The sequence below is a fragment of the Taurulus bubalis genome, assembly GCF_910589615.1.
Source record: "Taurulus bubalis genome assembly, chromosome: 1".
Lineage (NCBI taxonomy): Eukaryota > Metazoa > Chordata > Actinopteri > Perciformes > Cottidae > Taurulus > Taurulus bubalis.
The window spans coordinates 8699268-8719712 of NC_136589.1; the positions used below are offsets into that span (position 1 = coordinate 8699268).

At 43.0% G+C, this 20445-nt stretch overlaps 1 protein-coding gene across 1 annotated transcript in view; it reads right to left on the reverse strand.

The window, feature by feature from the left end:
• The window catches only part of pacrg (PARK2 co-regulated), a gene marked incomplete at its 5' end in the record, with an annotated part of 120710 nt that overhangs the window by 59387 nt on the left and 40878 nt on the right, over nt 1-20445 (reverse strand). The window contains one exon of the mRNA XM_079229993.1: nt 2251-2422. Coding sequence (XP_079086119.1) covers nt 2251-2422 — 172 coding nt within the window. The remainder of the gene's footprint in view (nt 1-2250; nt 2423-20445) is intronic.

Below are 20445 nucleotides of genomic sequence, written 5' to 3' on the forward strand. Positions count from 1 at the left end.
ATGTTTTACTTAATCTTAAACAAGCCGTGGTGGTTTATAAGCCGCTGTTGCTGCTGCTACTGAGTCGCTAGCTAGTGCTAGCTAATGCTCTCTATCTAACTCTCCCTAGCTAACGCTCTCTAGCTAACACTCTCTAGCTAACTCTCCCTAGCTAACGCTCTCTAGCTAACTCTCCCTAGCACGTCTCTGCAATTGCTGCTAAATTTAGAATCGGAAAAATGCACAAAATAGCCGCACCGATATTTAAGCCGCATGGGTCAAAGTTGAGGAAAAAAGTAGCGGCTTATAACCCACATTTTACGGTATCTGTGAAAAGATGCTGGCAAATCATGCACCTGTGAAAATGTGGTATGAAAATGATGAAATCTAAATTCATTCGACCAATTTCACTTTCCTAAAACAGTACTATTTCCATCATTTAGAGTATTAGATAATCATCAGTAAAAATAAGTAAGTAAAAGTCATTCGAACACAAAACAAGATATGTCTCACTGTGAGATGTGTAATGGTGACGACTTTACAGGAGGTGCTCAGAGCAGTGTGTAGTGTGGTGACAGACTTTGTGCCAGGGTCAGTCTGTCACCGTGTCTCCGTTACGCCACTCTGCCTCCACAGACGTCCAACACCCACACACAAACAAAGAAGACGCATACACTAACATACACGTACACGCCAGCAGCCAACTGCCCATGACATGAACACTATCCCAGGCTCACTGGGCGCCACTTAAAGGCTCCCACTTTGAAACTGACACTCCACTTGGCATCGGCGCCAAACAAAAGACAGTGTGTGTGTGCGTGCGCGTGCGTGCGCGTGTGCGTGTGGGTGTGAGACTGTGTGTCGGTGCAAGTGTGCTGAAATTGTCCAACAAAAGCTACGCTCTGCATTCCTCTAACTTCTCTGTACCTTGATCCTCTCCACAGGAAACCTTTACCATCCACATCACTGTAAATTCTTATATGGTACAAAGCTCGTCACAGACTTCTCAAACCTGAGACCTGACCTTTCGACCCATCTCCATCTGCCAACGCGTGAGCATGTGAGAGTGTGCGTGTGCACGTGGGAATGTTTCCGTGTGGAAAGGTAAGGAGGCACAACACGATAACACAGTTAAATGTAGCATGTCACCACATTGCACATGGCAGATTATCAGGCATGCTTTTAGAGCCAACCTCTTCCGGGAAATGCAAAAACAAGGACGCTTCGCCCTGAGGGCTAATGTAATAATAGGAACCGTATGACTGCGAAACCAAATTAGGACTTGACATAGGACCGGTTGTATGGTTAATGTTAGAATCTGTTGTTCCGCAAGTGCGTCAAGCAGGTGAGTCTATTACTGGGAAAGTATGTTCTGCTATTTTGGTTGCTCTTTATTGCAGCTGCATTATTGTCTGAGATGTGTTTGAGAGTGCCATTGTCTGTAATTATTCCAAAATCATGGAAATGCAATTTAGATATAGCTGCATACCAATATTGATTTAAAACATTTGTTGTATTTATAATATATTCTCACATCTTTTCAAGTTCAAGGTCAATTTTGAAAGAATGACAAAGGACTCTCTTTGTGATATCTCATGTTAAGTTCCCTAACATCTGGTTTTTCCTACCAACTCCACTCGGCCTTTAATTAAAACTGCGTGAGTTATTATCTTGTGATGTATTTAAGGCTCCAGCGAGCGACACCATAAACAACTGAGAATGTCCTCTAGACTTTGAGTTCATCTGAGATCAGCAACAAATAAACGTAATGATGCTGTCATCAAAACAGTAAGACTGCAACTGAGAGGATTACTTGGCTGTCAGCTGCTCATAAAATAATTATAATATTTAGTGCTAGAAAGGTTTGTAAAAACTGATGTAATTAAATTAATTAAAAAGACAGTAAGAACAATTTGCTGCTTCAGTTATTGAATAGTTGCTGTATATTAATGGCTGTGGTAATGGTTCTGTATTATGTGTAATGTATTAATATTTAAGAACAATTTAAGAAAAATAATATATGTGGTCATCTATGGTTTTTCTTTCCTCCTCACATGCTATTAATACTATTATTAATAAGAGTATCTAGGCCGACACAATACCAGCATTTTAACGGCCTTTCTTCATTCTTGATGTCACCACATGTTCTCATTCGCGGCAGGGGAACACACAGCGAAGGTGAAATGATATCACACAACACGGTCACTTGGGAAGGGAGCTGTGTTGTGTGTGATTTGTAAACTGTGAGACTAGACACTCGGCCAGACTCACTCTTGATGGGGATGATGAGCTGGGAAACGACGGGCAGGATCTTGGGACCTCCGTGGTCCAGCATGTCATGGACTCCCTGGCAGGCGAAGAACTCGTACGGATGGACAGTCTCACATAAGCCATCAAAGAACAGAGGCAGGTAGTGGTGGTAGTCAAGCTTCTCGATCTCCACCTGAGGACAGAAATCATCATTTAAATTAGAGGCATTAGTAGCTGCGTCTTTAATCCAGAGAGACATACAAAGACAAAGGGGGTTTCTGTCCTGTGTTCAAGGACATTTTTTTGGAACATATGGCTGTTGATCAAGCTAGCAACAGAGATTATTGTTTTGTTTACGGACAGTTCCTCTACGTACCCACTACAGAGATATGGCAGATGACAATGCTCATGTTCTCCAGGAAATCAGTTACTGCCATTAAGCTTCCTTTTATTCTTTGCCCTTTCTCTTTGTTTGTCCTTGGCTTAGCACAATATCTAGGGCTAAAGCTCCTCTTGCAGCCATTTATAACCCTTACAGTAAACACATATATACACACACTCACCCACATACACCCACGCACACAATGGCGGGGGGGGACAGCTGTTCAGGAGATCATGACACAGCGGCATGTGGCATCTTGTGGGCTGACATGTTAACACCTGTTTACACCATTTACAGGACAGACAAAAGGGCGCACACACACACGGGTGGTAGATTAAGACATTCGTCCAGCTACGGGCCGCGGGCCAGCTTTGATGTTGTTTAGCTGAGTGTGTGGGTAGTGTGTGACACATTAAGGTAAAGCCAGTCATGTGTGTGAAGCCATCAGAGGAAAGCCACTCAGGCACACTGGATTGCAAAGAACAGCTGACCCAAAACAGGCTGTCCTTGAGACTTGCGTCTGTTCTGAAAATCATATAAAAGGTTGCATTTAGCCATGGCTCATGCAATATTAGTTTGCACTAGATGGATAGAGAGTGTGGATTTCTAACAGGGGTATCAGCTGTAGCACTGCCTCCCAATGGCACTATTGTTGAGAGAGGGGTGAGAGGTTGAATGGGTGATTCTGTTTTTCATGTAATGAAAGGTAATCCCTTTGGTGTGGAGGCAAACAGCCCCCAGCAGCCAGCAGTCCTTGAGGACAGCTGAAGCCATAAGGAGACACTCTCTTGTCCACTCAAACCTATACACACACACACGCACACGCACACACACATACATATATACACACACAAGCCTCCTGCTGGGTCACACTGGTCTGTGCTGAAATGTCACCCAGGCAGTGGCGCTTGGTGCTTTCAAGTCCCAGCCCTCGCCCAGCCGCAGGTCAGAGCTGAGACTTCAAAGCAGGGCCGACCCTCCCTTCGTGCTGTCAATCCTCCACCGACACACATCTCCCTCCCCCCCCCGGGTAAACACAGAGACGGACAAGGAGGGAAAAAATATGGAGAGATGGCAAGATGGCGACAGAGACAGAGAGCTCAGACTGTTAGCGCAAAGAGGAAAGGCTGATTGCTTTGAGGCAATTTGCCAGCCAACCTTGACCTTTCCCTGCGTTCGGTCAAGATCATGATTGTGAGTCAGGCGGACTGGAGACTAGAACAAAAGCAAACATGAGCCTAGTGAGAAGGGGAGCGGAGGGAATGGAAGGCTAGAGAGGGTGAAGAGAGGCGAGATGACACTAACGCACAGCATTGCTTGCTCGCCGATGGCAGTCAATGACACACAGGGACAGATGGTGCCATACAGTATGCTGCTTTTACATTCCTTTCATCTACAATATAGATAATACTCTATGTGATTATACTTTGGGATAGGAAAATGCTGGCCATTTATTACAAATATTAACACCTAATTTAACTTTATGGTGAAATGATATAATGTATAGGGCATGTTTTTCTCTTTTGCATTACATTATGCAGATGTACAGGAGTTTAAATAGCTGTTTAATGGTTTGTGTCCAAAAGAGAAACTTGTAGAAACTACACCTAAGCTAACTTATAATGGCACAGTGTCTTGTTTAACACTGTCAGAATTAGATCAGGTCTCACATTTAGGCACAGGCACGATCTCACCTACCCTGTTGTGAACCTGAGATGTTGTGGGAGTAATTACCTGCGAGCATTAATGTGGTGTTGTTGTGAAGATGCCTCTGAAGTCTGTGATACTCTTAATCCAAATCACATAAACAAGCACTTAGGGACTGGCTGAAGATTCCAGTTAGCACTGAAGGAGTGGAGACAATCAGCAAACACCTTCACATACTCACACTCTTACATAGTGCGCACTCACACACACACACACACACACATTCCCGGGGAATCTTAATCAGCGGCTGCACTCAGCGGTAACTCTTGCATCCGTTATTGATTGTCCGCCCAGGTTTGTTTGTCTTCGGGCGCCTATGGGAATCCCCCTGAAGTCCGGAGAGTCAATGAGAGTGGGGCAAAGAAAGACTCAGCCAAGTAGCAGCAATTAGCCTTGGGACACAAACCTGCATGTCTCCTCTGGTCAGCGCGGCAACAGCCGACACAGAGCAATAGAAGCAGATAGACTAGGAACCAGTCTGAGGAGAGCCTCTGCTCATTAAACAACAGCACAACAGCATCAGAGGCCCCCGGCAGGCACAAGAGGCCAGGAGGAACGAAAACAGCAGGCTGCCAATTTAAATACACAATAGCTGGACATGATTTGTGTGTGTGGGGGTGTGTGTGAATACCTGCGTGGGTGGGTGGATGGGTGAGTGTGTGTGTGTGTGTGTGTACTATGAACGCTTACATGCGAGTCCATATATGCCCTGTGTGTACTCAGACGTAATAAGCTATCAGTCTAGTTTGCCAGTGTGGTGTAAGTCATTAGTGTTGAAAAAGCTAAAGGCAAAAACACACACAGGCTGTACAGCGGGAGAAGACACAGTGAGTAAGAGGAAAACATTGAGTGTGCATATGCGTGTGTTTATGTTTGTGTTTTGGTCTGATTGTAAGGTAATTGCCGTGGACTATATAACATGTGATTTGCCACAACTAGCTACTCCTCTCCCATTATATAAAACTGCATTTGACTGTTAAATTGTGGGTGGTAGTAGCTGGCAGTGTGATAGCATTGGTTTAGAGGTGTTTAGCTTGGAAAATTCTTGTGTTTACATTTCTGCAGAGAAAGTTGTGTTATAATGTGTGCATGTCTCCCTCGTCCACCACCTGATCGAAAAGCGTGGGTGAGGGAGTCAACGGTCCTTTAAGGCTCTATATCGTTCTACAACTGTGCATTTGAGGACACAGACACTATTTGATCAAATCTCTCCCACATGTTCCATTTCAGTCAGGAATATGTCACATTACTGAAGCTAAGCAGATTAGCTTGAGGATTCTGCCATCCAACCTTGGGTGCTAACCATTTTTAACTACTAAAGAATGTCTCATGAGGTCATGCAAGAATCCGGCGGGATGCCAGCTGTTTGACAATGGTGCTATTTTAATTGATGATGCAATAATGACATGACCTGGATTCAGCTTTTTTGTTCACACAAGTGCAGGTTTCTGTATTTAGATGAGCTGGCAGATGAGCCAGCTTCCTATTGGTGCCTTCACACTGTGAGTCATTCAGTCGCTATGCCCAAACACACCTCCATTAGTTCTGCTGAAAATGTATCATAGAAGACCAAAAAGGAATGCAGGAGTCATGCATCTCTAAGACTTTCTCAGGAAGGAGCTAGGGCTACATGTTAGAGCACGCATGAACCAACAAGAAATTATACCACAATTCATACCAGTCATCAGTGTGATCTTGACTTCATAAATTCTAGATTTGTGCAAGTTCTCTCCTAAAATAAGAATTATGGACATGTGACACCACACTGTGATTTGTCAGTTTTTGTTGTAGAATTTCGTTCCATGCATGACAGCATTCCTGTTTCTAACACCCAGCCTGGCTTTCTGTCCCATCAATTATAGGGTGCCGTAATTTAAGAGTGGCCTTTCGTTGAAAATGTATGCCCCATTATGATGTATTAAAAATATTATTTAGGGTAGAACAATAAGACATTATAAACTGAAATTTATGTTTTAATTTTCCAGCTGTAGGGGCCAAGGCTGTTAAATTAAGGTAAAGGAAGCACACCATGAACCAATTCAATAAGTAGCAGCTCGAATCACCGTGAACAAGACAGCGACTTTGTGGATAGCAATGTCCCGCTTATTAATCTCTCACACGAATAGTTTGCCTCTCCATAAAATGTATCTTTAGGATGCACAAGCTCTCCATAAGGCCGGCCTCCAGCTCCATTCTGTGCAGCTGCAGACATCACGTTGAGAAATAATGATGTCTTTTATCAAACAACAGACAGGAAAGATATATTTAGTTCCAGATTTGAGCCACTTTGCGATTGGAATCGTCTGATTAGGTGTATCAGCTAAATACCTGGGTTTCTCCCAAAATGATAATATGTCTTATATTATTCAATTGTGTCTTTCAAATACAGGTTGAAGTTAGGTTCTGCGACAGAAACAAATGTTGCTTTTCTTTTGCTGCATGCTAAACACATGAATTCAAAAATATCAAAGGGATTATCCTGGCAAAATTAAATTAAATTACAAAAAAATAAACTTGAGCTCCTAAAATATCCCTAAGCCCCTTTCTACATTCAGTGTTGGCTCTTCTAGAAGACGTTAACGCTAGCTGACATCTCCTCATTAAATAAATTAACACAATAGCAGCAAAAAGGGACTTTGTTGTTTTATCCTTGACAAACAAGCTGAGATGTAAATGTTGCTTTTCATTCTCATCTAAAGTAAGTAAGCCTCTATGGCTGTTTCAATATTTCATTTATTACTTTGTAGAGATGCTAAACCTCCTGCACACACATTCAAACTTTCCTTTTACATTACAACCTCTCAAACATTTCAGAAATTGTCATGAGCTTCACACAGCACATACTCATATTTTTTTCATCACAATACAACTCAGTTTCCAACTGTGCCACAGGTGTAAAGCACACCCCTGGCCACAACACTTTTAAAAATCAGTGACAATGCTGTGTGCACTCACTGTGGATGCGATAAAGAAAAAAAATGATGGAAAAAGAAGCAAAGGAACAGAATATTTTGACTTTCTTGGAGGTCACAATAAGAGGAGCAAGACTGGAATAGGCAAGCGATAAGTGAGGGAAAGAGGAGTGAGTCACTCTCGCTATCTCCCCTGACAGCTGTTTCCATCTAACAAGCATGCAAGTATGCTCAATTCAAAGCAATAGTAGTAGAGTGCAATGTGTCAATTGAAATGATACCTAACACAAGCTGGATGAAACACTTTTGGGGCTTCAAAGGCAGTTCAGCACCAGGACACAGAGAGTTATACATTTTATGTGAACCTACCACACACACACACACACACACACACCCACACAAACACCAAGATGAAAAGACTTTTACTCACAGTCGGGCCAGCGGTCCCAAATGGTCTGTTGAGGATTAAAAGCAGGAGGGTGTTATTAGAGTAACAAACATTAGAGTAATTGAAACAGTGACCCTGTAGACAGTGTTTCTGTTGAGATTGTGCTTCTATTAACTAACGCTGTTGTTGAAGATGAAGAAAAACCCTTGCAGACGATTTAAATTCCACACGGTGAATTTATTTTTACGAAACAACATTAGCGAAACTATCTGCCATTCTTTGATGCTATTTGATGTCATCTTGGATCTTTACAATCGATAATGATAATTGCATCATGTGGTGCACTACACAGCAGACACGAACGACTGGAGCATTACAGTCAGGGAGGATTTCCTGGATAACTCAGATATGTTTTTAATGTGTGCAGAAAGGTATAAAGCCTCAGCAGACATCTTGCTGAAACACATAAACCATTCAAGTCCAGAGGTTTATAGATGAATTCAAATGAATGAATGTGCCATTGAGGTGAATAGGTGCCACATGCATATTTAAAGAGGTTGCATCTCCAAAGACACAAAAGAGGTGGGAAGAGTAAATCAGGCCTCCACGTGTGTTGACTCAGAAGGGATAACATTACATGAGTGTTGACCTAGAGGAGAATACATGTTTGAAAGCAGGACAGAACGCATAAGAGTCTCACTGCATTATATTCAATTACATTTTGAATAGTCGTCTGGCGTCTGAATATTGTGTTTTCCTTTACATAAATAAAGACATTTCAGCTACAAATTGATGCAGAAGAAAATGCAGGAAATGAAGTGTTTGACGTTCAAACATTTTCTGGGGGAGGACCCCCAAGCCCCCTGCATAATATGTGTCAACACCAACGTGGAAAACAAACCTCCAACCACTGGAGCACAATGACCAAGGAGAAGAGGAATACAGTGTCAAAAGGGGCTGATGAGGCTGAGAAAGAGACTGGAACCTGCTCCAGTTTTAAAGGGTGAACCAGCTAAATAAAGCTCAGATTAGGACTCCGCTCACTGTGTGTGTGTGTGTGTGTGTGTGTGTGTGTGTGTGTGTGTGTGTGTGTGTGTGTGTGTGTGTGTGTGTGTGTGTGTGTGTGTGTGTGCGCATGCACTCCAGTACGGGACCCTGTGCCACTGTGTTGGAAATAGGCCAGAACAGGAGGAGGGAAACGGGAGAAGATGACTGTAACAAGAGTGGGAGAGGAAGAAATTATGACAATAGGTTTTCATAGCTTGAGTTTTCTTTATCTCGTGTGTAATGCGTGCTTGTCTGCACATGCGTTGGCCCGTGTGCAGTTAGCATGCACAGATGCTCTGACTGTGCGAAATAAGACTTTCCAATGACCTAGCAAATGGCCACACCTCGCCAGCTATCGGTGTGATTGCGCCTGTGTCTTGTCTATTCAGGAGCCGCGGCCTCTGCTCTTAGCTTCCAGTGATTACAGCTCAGCAGCCGAGCTTGACAACACACAGGCAGAGTGTAATCAAGTCAGAGAGAGGGAGGTGTAATCAGCATTTCCCCTCCAATCAGCCCCAAAATCACTGTCTCTAATCTGCAGCCAGCCATTGATGGGTTTGATTGATAGGATGGATTTGCTATCTGGCTCTGGGGGTCTGCAGGGAGCAGAACAACAAGCAAGAGCAAGAGACACAGTCAGCTTATCAGCTATCGCTACATTTGTTACCGCTCCCCTCGTTGAGCGAGCTGGGCTTTTTCCTCACAGGCTACAACTACAGCTCTCCTCTCATTTATCATACAGAAGAATTAAATGTGGACACTTCAAAGTACTTCCACACACAAGGGTCCCCGGGGGCATGTGCTTTCTCCCTGTTTAAAATGGAAAGGCCCAATCCATCACTGCTTGTTTGTGACAGAAGCTACAGAGAGTATTTGTGTTTGAGCGTGCCAGCATACATGTGTCTATACTTGCATTAATTACTCAAACTTTGTGTGTTTGCACGTTTGTGATTTGTACTTGTCAGATGCATGATGAACATAGGGGGACAGAATAGTGCTTTTTCAGCATGCAAATGCAATGACTGTAACATCCACTGCCTGCACATCTTTGATAAATCGTGCTCCTCTGCCTCACACTGTACGAAAACAGAAATGTTCAAACAAATATGCTCATTTTCAATGAGCATGTGATGAATGAGCTCCCCTGATTTTGTGCATGAAGCCAAAACAATATGGACCAAGACAAATGCTCAGTCTGTTTAAGATAAAAGGCGGCTTTAACAGGCTTTGTGACATTCTATGTGAGCGTTTGAAGAAACAGGATCGACAAATTCAAGAAAATAAGGATGATGTATAATTTAGCAGCTACAGATACGATTAGATCTTTAACGTGAAAAAATAATTATCTGCCAATTTATTTTAATGTGACCTTGTCTCTGTTTTCCAAGTTGATTATTTGTCTCTTAAAATGACAAGCAGGAGCCCACAACATCTGTACATTTCCATGACAACGGCAAACGCCTTCCACTGAGGAGAATAGTGAACATCTATTAAATGGGCCTCAAGGTGAGACTGTTAATTCAATTAACGCTTGCATTACATGGTGCCTGCCTTAATCAAAGCTCCCAATTCCTGTTCAACCAAGGTGGCCAGCGAGAATTTAAGTGTCAGTAATACCAGTGGGGGACAACTCCAGGACTAATCACAAATAAATCACAGAGGGAAGTTCACCGCTTTAAATTCAACAAGTTAAGCGGAGTTTGAGCTTGTGTGTCAAGTGTGCTGAGCCAGTAATGCCCACCCTGAGCTGGGGAGAAGCACAGAGATTCGGCAGCATCAGCAGCATCAGCGGCAGTAGGCGGTGTGCTTTTACGGCCAAGCAGCAGCAGAGGAAGAGAGTGTCTGTCAAGGCTCTGTCCAGCTCCTAATGGGATGTTCTTGTTGTTGCCAGCGGATAACTCTCATCCTGTGTTCTGGACTACAGATCAAAGAAGGCCTGGACTCCACAGAGCTACCAGGGCTGCACGGATGGAGAGGACACAGGCAGAGAGTGGAGTAGGAAGGGTAAGTAAAGGGTAAAATAAAATAAAAACCATGCAAACAAACCGGTAAGAAAGAAATGAAAGGATAAAAAGAAACCAACCTATCCTTTTCAGTACGCATGCATTGTGTCCCTCTGTTCACCCTCACAGGCAGATTAAAGCCCATTCTTCTATTTTCTGATTCTATTAAGGTAGGTGAGGGAAAAGGGAGGTGAAAAGAGGGGAGGAAAAAAAGATGAAAGCCAGCTATAAAAGTCAAGTGGGACCGTGGTGTTTCCTTTAAACTTAATCTGGGGAAGCGAAGAGATGGATGTGACTGTGAGCAGCAGCACAACGACTGTGCAAGATGGTGTCACTTAGTGATGGTGTTTCTCCAGAAGGATGAACAGTCCTACTTTGTGAAAGACTTTGGATACTTGGTGGGGCAATACATGGTGACCCTAACCCTAACTGAGGCATTTTCACCTCCAAAGCTGTCCTGTAGCTCGTAAGAACGAGCACGTATTAGAACGTTAGCCCGCTCAGCGAAGAGTCAGTAGTGATATCAGGGCGAGGCGCTTTGTCAGGTGATGTGCAATCGACCTTTTGAGTTATGAGTGGCAGCGAGCTGTGCATCTGATGGTCCAGAGATTAGAAAATGGTTCAGTGTGATGAATATCAAGAGGCTAACACACGCGCACACAGAGCTCCATCATCCACCTGCAGGGATGAAGATGTCTTTTCTTAGCGTTGACGATAGCATCTTCAGTCTCCTGGTTCAACACATTCTCTCTGGGCCTGAATCGAAAGAAGAGGATTGTTTCAGAGGAACTGACTAATGTGCTCGACACGCTTGGCCTTATGAGTGGGATGAAAGCTGCTTGTGAAATGTCACAGAAAATGCTGCATGATTCTGAGCACACACATCACTGCTACTACTACTGCAATATCAATATTTTAGTATAGCCTGACCATGAGCTGTATCAGATGACTAAATGAATGCAAAGCAACACACAGCTCTACTGAAATGACGACGTTTACTTCCAGTGGTACAAGTGGCAATGAAAGTAAAACAGGGATTAACTACTGAAAGACAACATTTATCAGAGTTTAAGTTATTGTAAACAGGAAGTGCAAACCAAATGCAGACGGGGACGCAACTAGAAGAGTAAGAGCACTGTGGAAGAATACCTTTTTAGATTGGTGTGAAGTTACATTTTAAATGTTGAAAACTAGTGCTCTGAAAAAACAGTATTTGGGGCTGTGATTAATACTGCAATAGGAAAGGAGAAATCACATGATTTATACTACTCTCTGGATGGGAAGATAATCACTGATCAGTGGATGCAATATTAAAATCACTCAACCTTCTCTAGAGAAATAAATCCTATCCCAATGAGGCTTAAGATACAGTTCTGGTGCTGGCAACACAGGCTGAGTTTAAACTAATACAGAGTGTAACTAAGTGTTATATTTAATGGCAGCTTGAGGGAATTTATTAAAAGCAAAGTGTTACGACAGTACTCAAAGTGGAGAGCCAGTGTACCCAATCTGCCAAAGAAATCCATACAAGGCAGAGAAGCAAAATTGGCAAACATAACTTGACCTTGCAATGCAAAGAAGAACTTTGGACGTGGTTTCATTAAATAAATACATCCCAAACTCTGAATCCACCAGTTTGAATAGTGCGGCATGACGGTAGGGGATTCATTACAGCAGGTGGTGGGTGACATCACAATGGAGGGAGAGAATATACAAAGACCTATGTACCTGGGAGGAGAAAAACATTTTAATGTTGTTTGCCCAGATACAAGAAAAATAGCTGGTGCCCAAAGATGGTGTACAGGGATTGTGTACACCGCCACCCTGCCCCACCCCACCCCAACACACACAAACACACATAACTACAAATCTACTTTCCATTTGGAGGAGAGAGTGAGGGGAGCAGAAACAGTGCAGTGAAGCAGATGTAATTACAAAAGGCAATACAAGCCGTGTGACTCCAAGTCTCTCTGACCCACATGGAGGAAGTAAGTCAGGGCTTATCAGCATGCCACAGAATGGGGAAATCTTCCAGCAGAGGTGGCAAGTGCACCCTGTTCTTTTCAGATGTAACACATTGGAAAGATGATGGTGGTGGTGGTGGTGGTGTATGTGGGCTCTAAGTGAAGAGGACAGCAAATGAGGAAATAGTCCCCCCTTCATTCATGGTCGCAGGAAATCTCTAGTTTACCTCAGGAGGAGAGATTTGAGGCCGATAAACAGCACTAGTCCAGTCGTCATGTCAATGCCAGACAGGAAACTTAGTTAGACAACAGGGGGCGGGGCTAAGGGTGAAGGTGTGACCAATGTAGATGGTTGGTGGTAGGACAGCAAAAATGTAGTAAATGAAATGTTGCTTGCTGTGACTATCGATCATATTGCAAAAAAACTACAAACGGTTTACCATCGTCGACTATTAATTTGTAATGCTGTTCACAGGCCACGCCAAGAAGAAAGCAGTTATTATTGCTGCTGCAGTTTTGTTGCCGTCGTTGGTGTGAAAGATGTGGGGAGATGTTGTTTTTTCGGAAATCCTGTGGAGAGATTTGACAGGCATTGTCAGATGACAAAGTGAACAGTGAGGAGATGAATATGAGTTTGCTTCTGACAGGTTAATTACAAACACCGTTTAGGGGCAAACTGATTGGCCTTCGGGCTGCCTGCTTCTGCGAAAACACACACACACACACGTATATGCAAAAGATGCGCGCATACACACATGCAAAGATCGGCACACACACACAGGAATACACTGATCCAAAAAGTGGCAACACCTCTGGTTTTATAGTGGTTGCTGCTCGCATTAACTTCCAGACGCCAATGCTCGTCTACAGACCAGTACGCCCTTCCTAAATTCCCTCAGTCAGATTTTGAAGCCATGCAACATGAAGGACGAATAGTCCGACCATCACTGTACGGCAAGGAATTTCAAGGAGTTTTTGTTAAAAACTCATCAAGGCGAGAGAGAGAGAGAGGAGAGGGACGGTGACACGGCAAAAATACATTGAAAAGAGTAATTTAATTATAATGTGATGAAAAAAAATGTTGGTTAAAATAAAAGACAGCATTGTCTGGTTCATTTTAATTTCAAGCACTTTGTTTAAAAAAAGGACGATATTTAATATATTCAGGTACTTGTACTTTCACCTCAAAATTCAAGCCTCTGGTCCGAACCTTGTTTTTGTGTGTTTGTTACATCGGTCAAGAGTCATGTTGTACACCACTGGTTTCACATGCAATCATGCATAATGGACGTTGTCTCCTGAAGCTCAACAGGTCCCAAGTTCTCTTTCATCTGGCTGCAAAACCCTCGTACTTTATAGTGAGAAAACAAGCGAGCAACATCCTCGAGATGCATTTGGCCACCAGGATGCAGTCCCTATTACCTCTGTTGATTCACCGGAGGTAATCACCAATATGGCTCTAGAGGAATCGGAAGGATCAGGAAAGAAGGAAAAGTCAGTTAAACAGAAAGAATGAGGCTCCATGGAGGGGCCTTTGAATGAAATATGGCTCATATTATTTCTTCTTGCTCTCCAGACAGGGCCGTCTGTCATGGCCAGGAAGGGGCCAGAGAAAGTGGGCTAAGTGGTCAGGCCATTTCTTGTGCCTTTCCAAGTGGCTGCATAGATATTAGGATTTTACAGGCTATTACACATGATAATTGCACAGCATATTGAATTTCAGGCAATTTTCTCACACCAACTTGCTCCCTCTATTCTATAAATAAACATTGTACAGTATGTAAAGTATCCATCATATGGGCTATGATTTAAAGGTTGTTTATGACACACAATCAGTATCCGTGGCATTTGTGTAAATTCAATAACAGCACTCTACTAATTGCATGGCTTAAACCCAGCTTTAGCTCTTTAGATATTCATCTAAGCCAATTAAGTGAGAGGCAGGTTGGGGATGGGGCATAATCCTTGCTTGAATGTTAGAGTGCACATTCTAGAGCAATGTCAGAGGAGGACCCAGTCCATCTGAAATAGCAGCACGTCTTGCCTGCAATTTATTCACCCAATGTGTTTCTGCTAAAAAGAACATGCAGCTTCTGTGAGAGATTTGCAACAAAGAGATCATAAAGAATTAATCGTATATTTATCTTTTTCCAAACAACATCAGCCGAGGTTTATCACATGTAAGTGTGTGCAGTGTTATATTTTATCTCAGAGGCACAAGAACAAGACAAACGCTACAACTGCGAAATAGAAAAATAGAAAATAGAAAGAAATGTTCAGGTGCTATTATCAAAAATAAGAAATCCGCTTTGAATAAAGAGAGGCCTTATGGTTAAGCCTGCACTACTTTCCGTCTCACAGACATTGTTTCCTCTTAGTGTACTTGAGTTGTCTGTCAAATACTCAAACAAGGTTGGCAAGTACGAGTACTTGATCAACACGTGCACAATCCTGCACACTGTCTCAGCTCAGTCGCGATAAAGAGCCGAGAGAAGACAGATTGTGAAATGCTGATGGAGTACCCTCTGCGCTACCATTCATCAACATAATTAACCATAATCAGCACCATCCACAGAGAGACAGAGGTGGATGATGGAGGGAAAAAAACTGCCAGTAAAAATATTCTGAAGGTGGCATAGTTGCAAAAGAAATTTACATTTACTGGGATATTTGAAAAACATTTATGGTTGAATACGTGTATTAGTATTTTAAGTGCAGAATATTGCTGTGATGGGGCAAAGTGAAATACTCAGCATCAGCTGACTACACGCTGATCCATGAATTATCAATGCAATACTTTGTATTGTTCAGCTGAAGGTCTGCATTTGCTCTGTGCAGCTCATCATACAATATTAGTATCACATGAATACTTTTTAACCATTAAGTAAAAACAAAAGGGCCTGCAGTGCATCCTCAGATTAAAACACTTATGACAATAACACCACTATCGTTCATATGTGTTAAGGATGTGAGTCTAAAGCTGTGAAATCTGTGCTGTAGGTCTACGCTAAAGCTTGAATGATAATGCTCCACTCCTGCAGCGACACAAACACACTGAAGGCTTGTCGAGTCTTGCCTCCATCAAGTGCTTGTATCTCATCTTGCATAATTTTAATAACGGCTCATCGAGGTCAGCAGACATGCTGACAGATCGTCTGAAATACCCAGTCAGCTCACGCCATGTCTGCAGCCAAGTTCCCATTACACATGCAGATCTGTTCGTCTTCATTCATTATTAAACAGGCAAATGCAGCCGGGGCCATGTAGGCCACTTTAAGGAAGTAAAACATTTAAATATTTCAAAATTCCTGGGTAATGTGGTCGATGACCTGACAGCAGAAAGGTGCCGCGCTGCACACAAGCTCAGAGATATTTACAGCTAATATCGCAGTGACAGCATTAAAGATGCAGTCGGAAATTCGAATATGATTCCATTACACTTTTGTCAAATTCAGCAAATATCTCCTCACGGTCTGCGAGCTGTCCGTTCGATGTGTGTGCTGATGAAAACTCTGGTGTTCATTAGGGGTGACCCTGAATAATAGAACTATTCAACGATTCCATTTAAGGAGTCTGATTCCACAATTTCACAGGCGAATCTTTGAGCATATGTGGTAATGCAACAAAGGATCATGGGGATGTTGAGTTAGCTAATTGTTAAACTGTGCCTTCAAACGAGCTGTCAGGATTTCAGTACTGCTGTGACATCGCAACTATAAAATAAAGAGAACATTTTACAATTTGAAACGTGTCCCAGTTTATTTAAGCCTGCCGTGAATGTGAGTGAAATCAGCTGACAGGGAGTAAACATGGACCCACAATGTTGTCTTAAGCAATGCAATTTTGTTATAGGCTATATTCAGAGGTATATTCAGAAGTATGAGAAAAATAAAGACCTTTTTGAACTTTGAACCATGTGTACATCTTCTTGTAAAATCTCAAAATAGAAGTATGAACCTGGAAATAAACATGATAAGTCTACTTGAAGGAATTGATAAGCAATTCAGACTCACGCTGTTATCTCAGGATAATTCAGTAGAAACGAGAAAAAGCAATCGTTGCCCTAAATAGGTTGTTCATAGTATATAATCATTAGAAAACTGTCGCTGATAGTGCCCAATCATGAATAGAAATTAAGTTATTGTTAGGTTATTCTGTGCGATGTAGACAATGGGAACTAATATTTATATTCCAACTACATTTGACAACATGTATTAAAATCCAGAGTTCCTGTTAGTATACTGAGTAGGCAAAACCCACGTTTTAATTGTCTTCTTTAAAGGTCGTAAGACAAGTTCTACCCATAGCCCTTTTAATTATCTCTCTGCATGTATGGAGCAGTTTGAGTGTTACGTGTTTCACACGAGAGTCCGCCAGAGGCCAATCCCCTATGACCCTGACCTTTTGAGGAACTAATAGAATTACGGCACACTGAATGCCAATTAAATAAACACATACATGGGAAACAAAACAGGCAGAGAGAGCACAGGAGTGTAATTGCCATAAAACCCCTTAAGGTAAACACATGTTCCCGCAGTAGGCAGCCTCAGTGAGATATAGGGTGATGAGGAAAGGGAGGTTGTGTGTGTGTGCGTGTGTGTGCGTGTGTGTGTGTGTGTGTGTGTGTGTGTGTGTGTGTGTGTGTGTGTGTGTGTGTGTGTATGGGTGTGTGTGTGTGCGCGCGCATTGAGGTACAGAGAAGAAAAGCTGGGGAGGAGGGAGTCAAATCAAATAGGCGAGGCAGGCTAGCTTGTGTATGTGTTGTAAATTTAGCTCTGTTTTTAATTAGCTCCTCTGCCAAAGCACAGCAAAGCAGAGGGGGCTCGCGGGGAGCCCTGCAGATCTGGGGAGACTGGCAGGCTGAAAGAGGCCACCAGATTGGCATGCCTAACAACTGCCTGTCTAAGACCAGCAGCTGGGTACACACAACCCCCATCGCTGTTCTAACCGCCCAAAGGTAAAATACTGGCCCGACAATAACAACACACACTCGTGCCACTTAATCAACTTCTATTCTTTTCTATTCCTGTGCCCTCAGTCGAGCTTTAATTAAATTATGTTTTTTTTTCTTCTCTCTACTTAACAATGCAAAGACAAGATTTGACAGTTGCTTATGATAATGCTCCCGACTCTCTACGGGACGATCTCTGTTTACAGAGTTCACACTTGAGCTACGTCAAAAGCTGGGTGGGTGTCTGCTCTGTGTCTATGCGGCCACTTGATATTTAAAGAGTTTAACTATTCTATGAGTTTTAGTCTTTGAACAAAATAAGGAAGACAATGGAGACAGTCCCCTCTGAGCAGCAAACAGTGTGTGCCCTGATGGAACGAGCAAATATGAGCCTAACTGCTTTTCTGAGAGGATTTATGACATGGCGTCTTATTATCTGCAGGTCGGATTACTGCCACACATTTTCTTCCCAAATAAAGAGGTTCCAAGCCCAAAGTGTTTCCATAACTGTGCAACACTCCCTGTGTGCCTTCAGGACCGATTTTAAGGATGGCTCCACTGTTCTTCTTTGGTTGATAATAACCAGTTAGTCACTCAACGCTTCTCTTGTTTGCATTAGCACTTATTGCATCAGGACAATCAAAAGGTCAAGAGGACGCAGCCATTTCTTACTTTGCGACGCCAACTTGATGAGACCTCCACTTGAAATGGATAGTAATTGGTTGGTGAGTACCTTAGTAATGTGGCAGAACTCTCTCTCCAGAGAAGAGAGATTAAGCTACCTGCAGATGGAGATATGGCAGGGCCCGGGGACAGGAGGAAAGAGGGTCTCCGACTTGACTTTGAAGACAGAGAAAGGAGATGGAGAACTTGAGATAAAGGAGGCTGATTAACATATTGTGCCCCTATCTCCCAGTCAGACGCTGTCTGGGGAAATATGCGGCGGACGCCACAGTTAATGGGAGCCAGCATATTTATTGTCCTGTTAATTAGCAGGGATGTGGTTAGAGCTGTAAAGATACGCAGTCTGTGAATTCAGGGAGGATGCAGGAACAAGTCAACAAAGAGCTGCAACGGCACACAAGCTTCTCTACTCAAACAATGACGACAAATAGTGTTGGTCAACCCACTCGAACAACTCTCCAGTGAGCGGTCAGACATTTTCCCTGCATTGCGGTTGAGTAATTGCAAGGTTTGAGTCGCATTTCCCGAAGCCTCCGGATAGGTAACTCACTTGTCTGCCAGTTGAGTTGTTTGATCTGCTGACTTTGATCATACAGAATGGAGAGCGGGGCAGTCCGATTTGAGTGCATATCACAGTGTGAAAAAAAGGCCCACAGCGTGATATTCTTTGTGTTTTTTTTGTTTCTTCTTCTGCTTTGCAATTTTTAGGGCAGTGACTCCATCGAAGAGATGAAACAGCACACGTTTGGCAGAATTACATACTGCACATAAAACACAGACCTAAAAAATAGCTTAATACTGCACTCAGAGCATATTTTAAGTTCCCTCTTTTGACATAAAGACATGGAGACAAACATCCAGCCCCTGGAACCCAGCTCTTGGTATTTCATCTGATCACTAGAGGACTGGAGAGTTATGAAGTGAAGCCTTTGGGACAGAAAACCCTCACAGCCATTTCCATAATTCATATTTCAGCCAGCTTCCAGTAATTTTGGACACCAAAATAGAAATAATGGATTTCCTGGTCTTTCTTTTTCACTCGTCACCTCACAGAACATGCAGACAATCCACCTCCACACACACGCAAACACATATAGTGCTCTAGCCCAGACCAGCACCATCAGAAGACCAGCTAGCTCCAGGCCTCTAATTGGCCCCATTTCTCCTCCTCTTGTCTCTCTTTGTGCTCATGAAAGCAACGGCTATTCTCATACATGTTTCTGAAAAGGCTGGACACACTGTAGCTTGCACTTATCCAAACACAATAAAACTCACCAAATGAAACCAAAGACAAATGACAAGGCCAGATTCTTGAAAACTGTCTGTGTGTGTGTGCATGTGTGTGTGAAAGAGAGAGAGAGAGAGAGAGGGAGAGAGAGAGAGAGAGAGAGAATGACAGAATGGGGATGAGACTGAGAGCGGAGGCAGACAGCGAGTTTGTGCTGGCTGCAAACTGTGAGGCATGAAGGACGCTCATTGAAAGATCCGTCGCTGGCGTTTCATGGACACAGAGAGGGCTATGAGTGCGACAGGGCCACAGAGCGCAGAGAGTCTTCAAAGTTGATAGTGGCATACATCACTTAGAGCCAGTGCCTCCCACCCACTGCCCTAGCCAGCCAATCAATGGGCCTATTGTTGTGATGTATGTGACCAGAGGTTTATGTCCGTCCATGTGCTGCAGTGTCTGGCTACTACAGCTCTGAAACTGTTACCGTTGATTATAAAAGAGCGCTCTGCCTCCCTTTCCCTTTATTCTTCCATCTACTGCAGAGCCAATTTGCTAATGGATGCAGCAACCTTGTGATTTATTGTTGTCAAAGATACGCTTCAAGTAAAATGCACTAAATGATTTAAGTTTGCAGGCAAAATTTACATTTGAAAGCCGGCCCACTCTAGAGAGCAACTCACATCAAATATGCAAAGTTGATTATGTGGAGCATCTATTTAGTGGTTCTAAATCATTGTTCTAGCCCTCTCAGTGATATTAAAGTATGTATGGATTGTCTGTGGTTTGCGTCTGTACTTGGATTTAGTTGCTGTGATGGAAATTAAAAGAGCTACAAGCAAGACAGCACTGCAACAAAAGCCAAAGTCTCCACAGTCTGGCGACTTCTGTACATCTGCTGAAAGGTTACGGTAGTTTCACTGAATAGTACTGGAAATTTCCTCTTGAGGTAA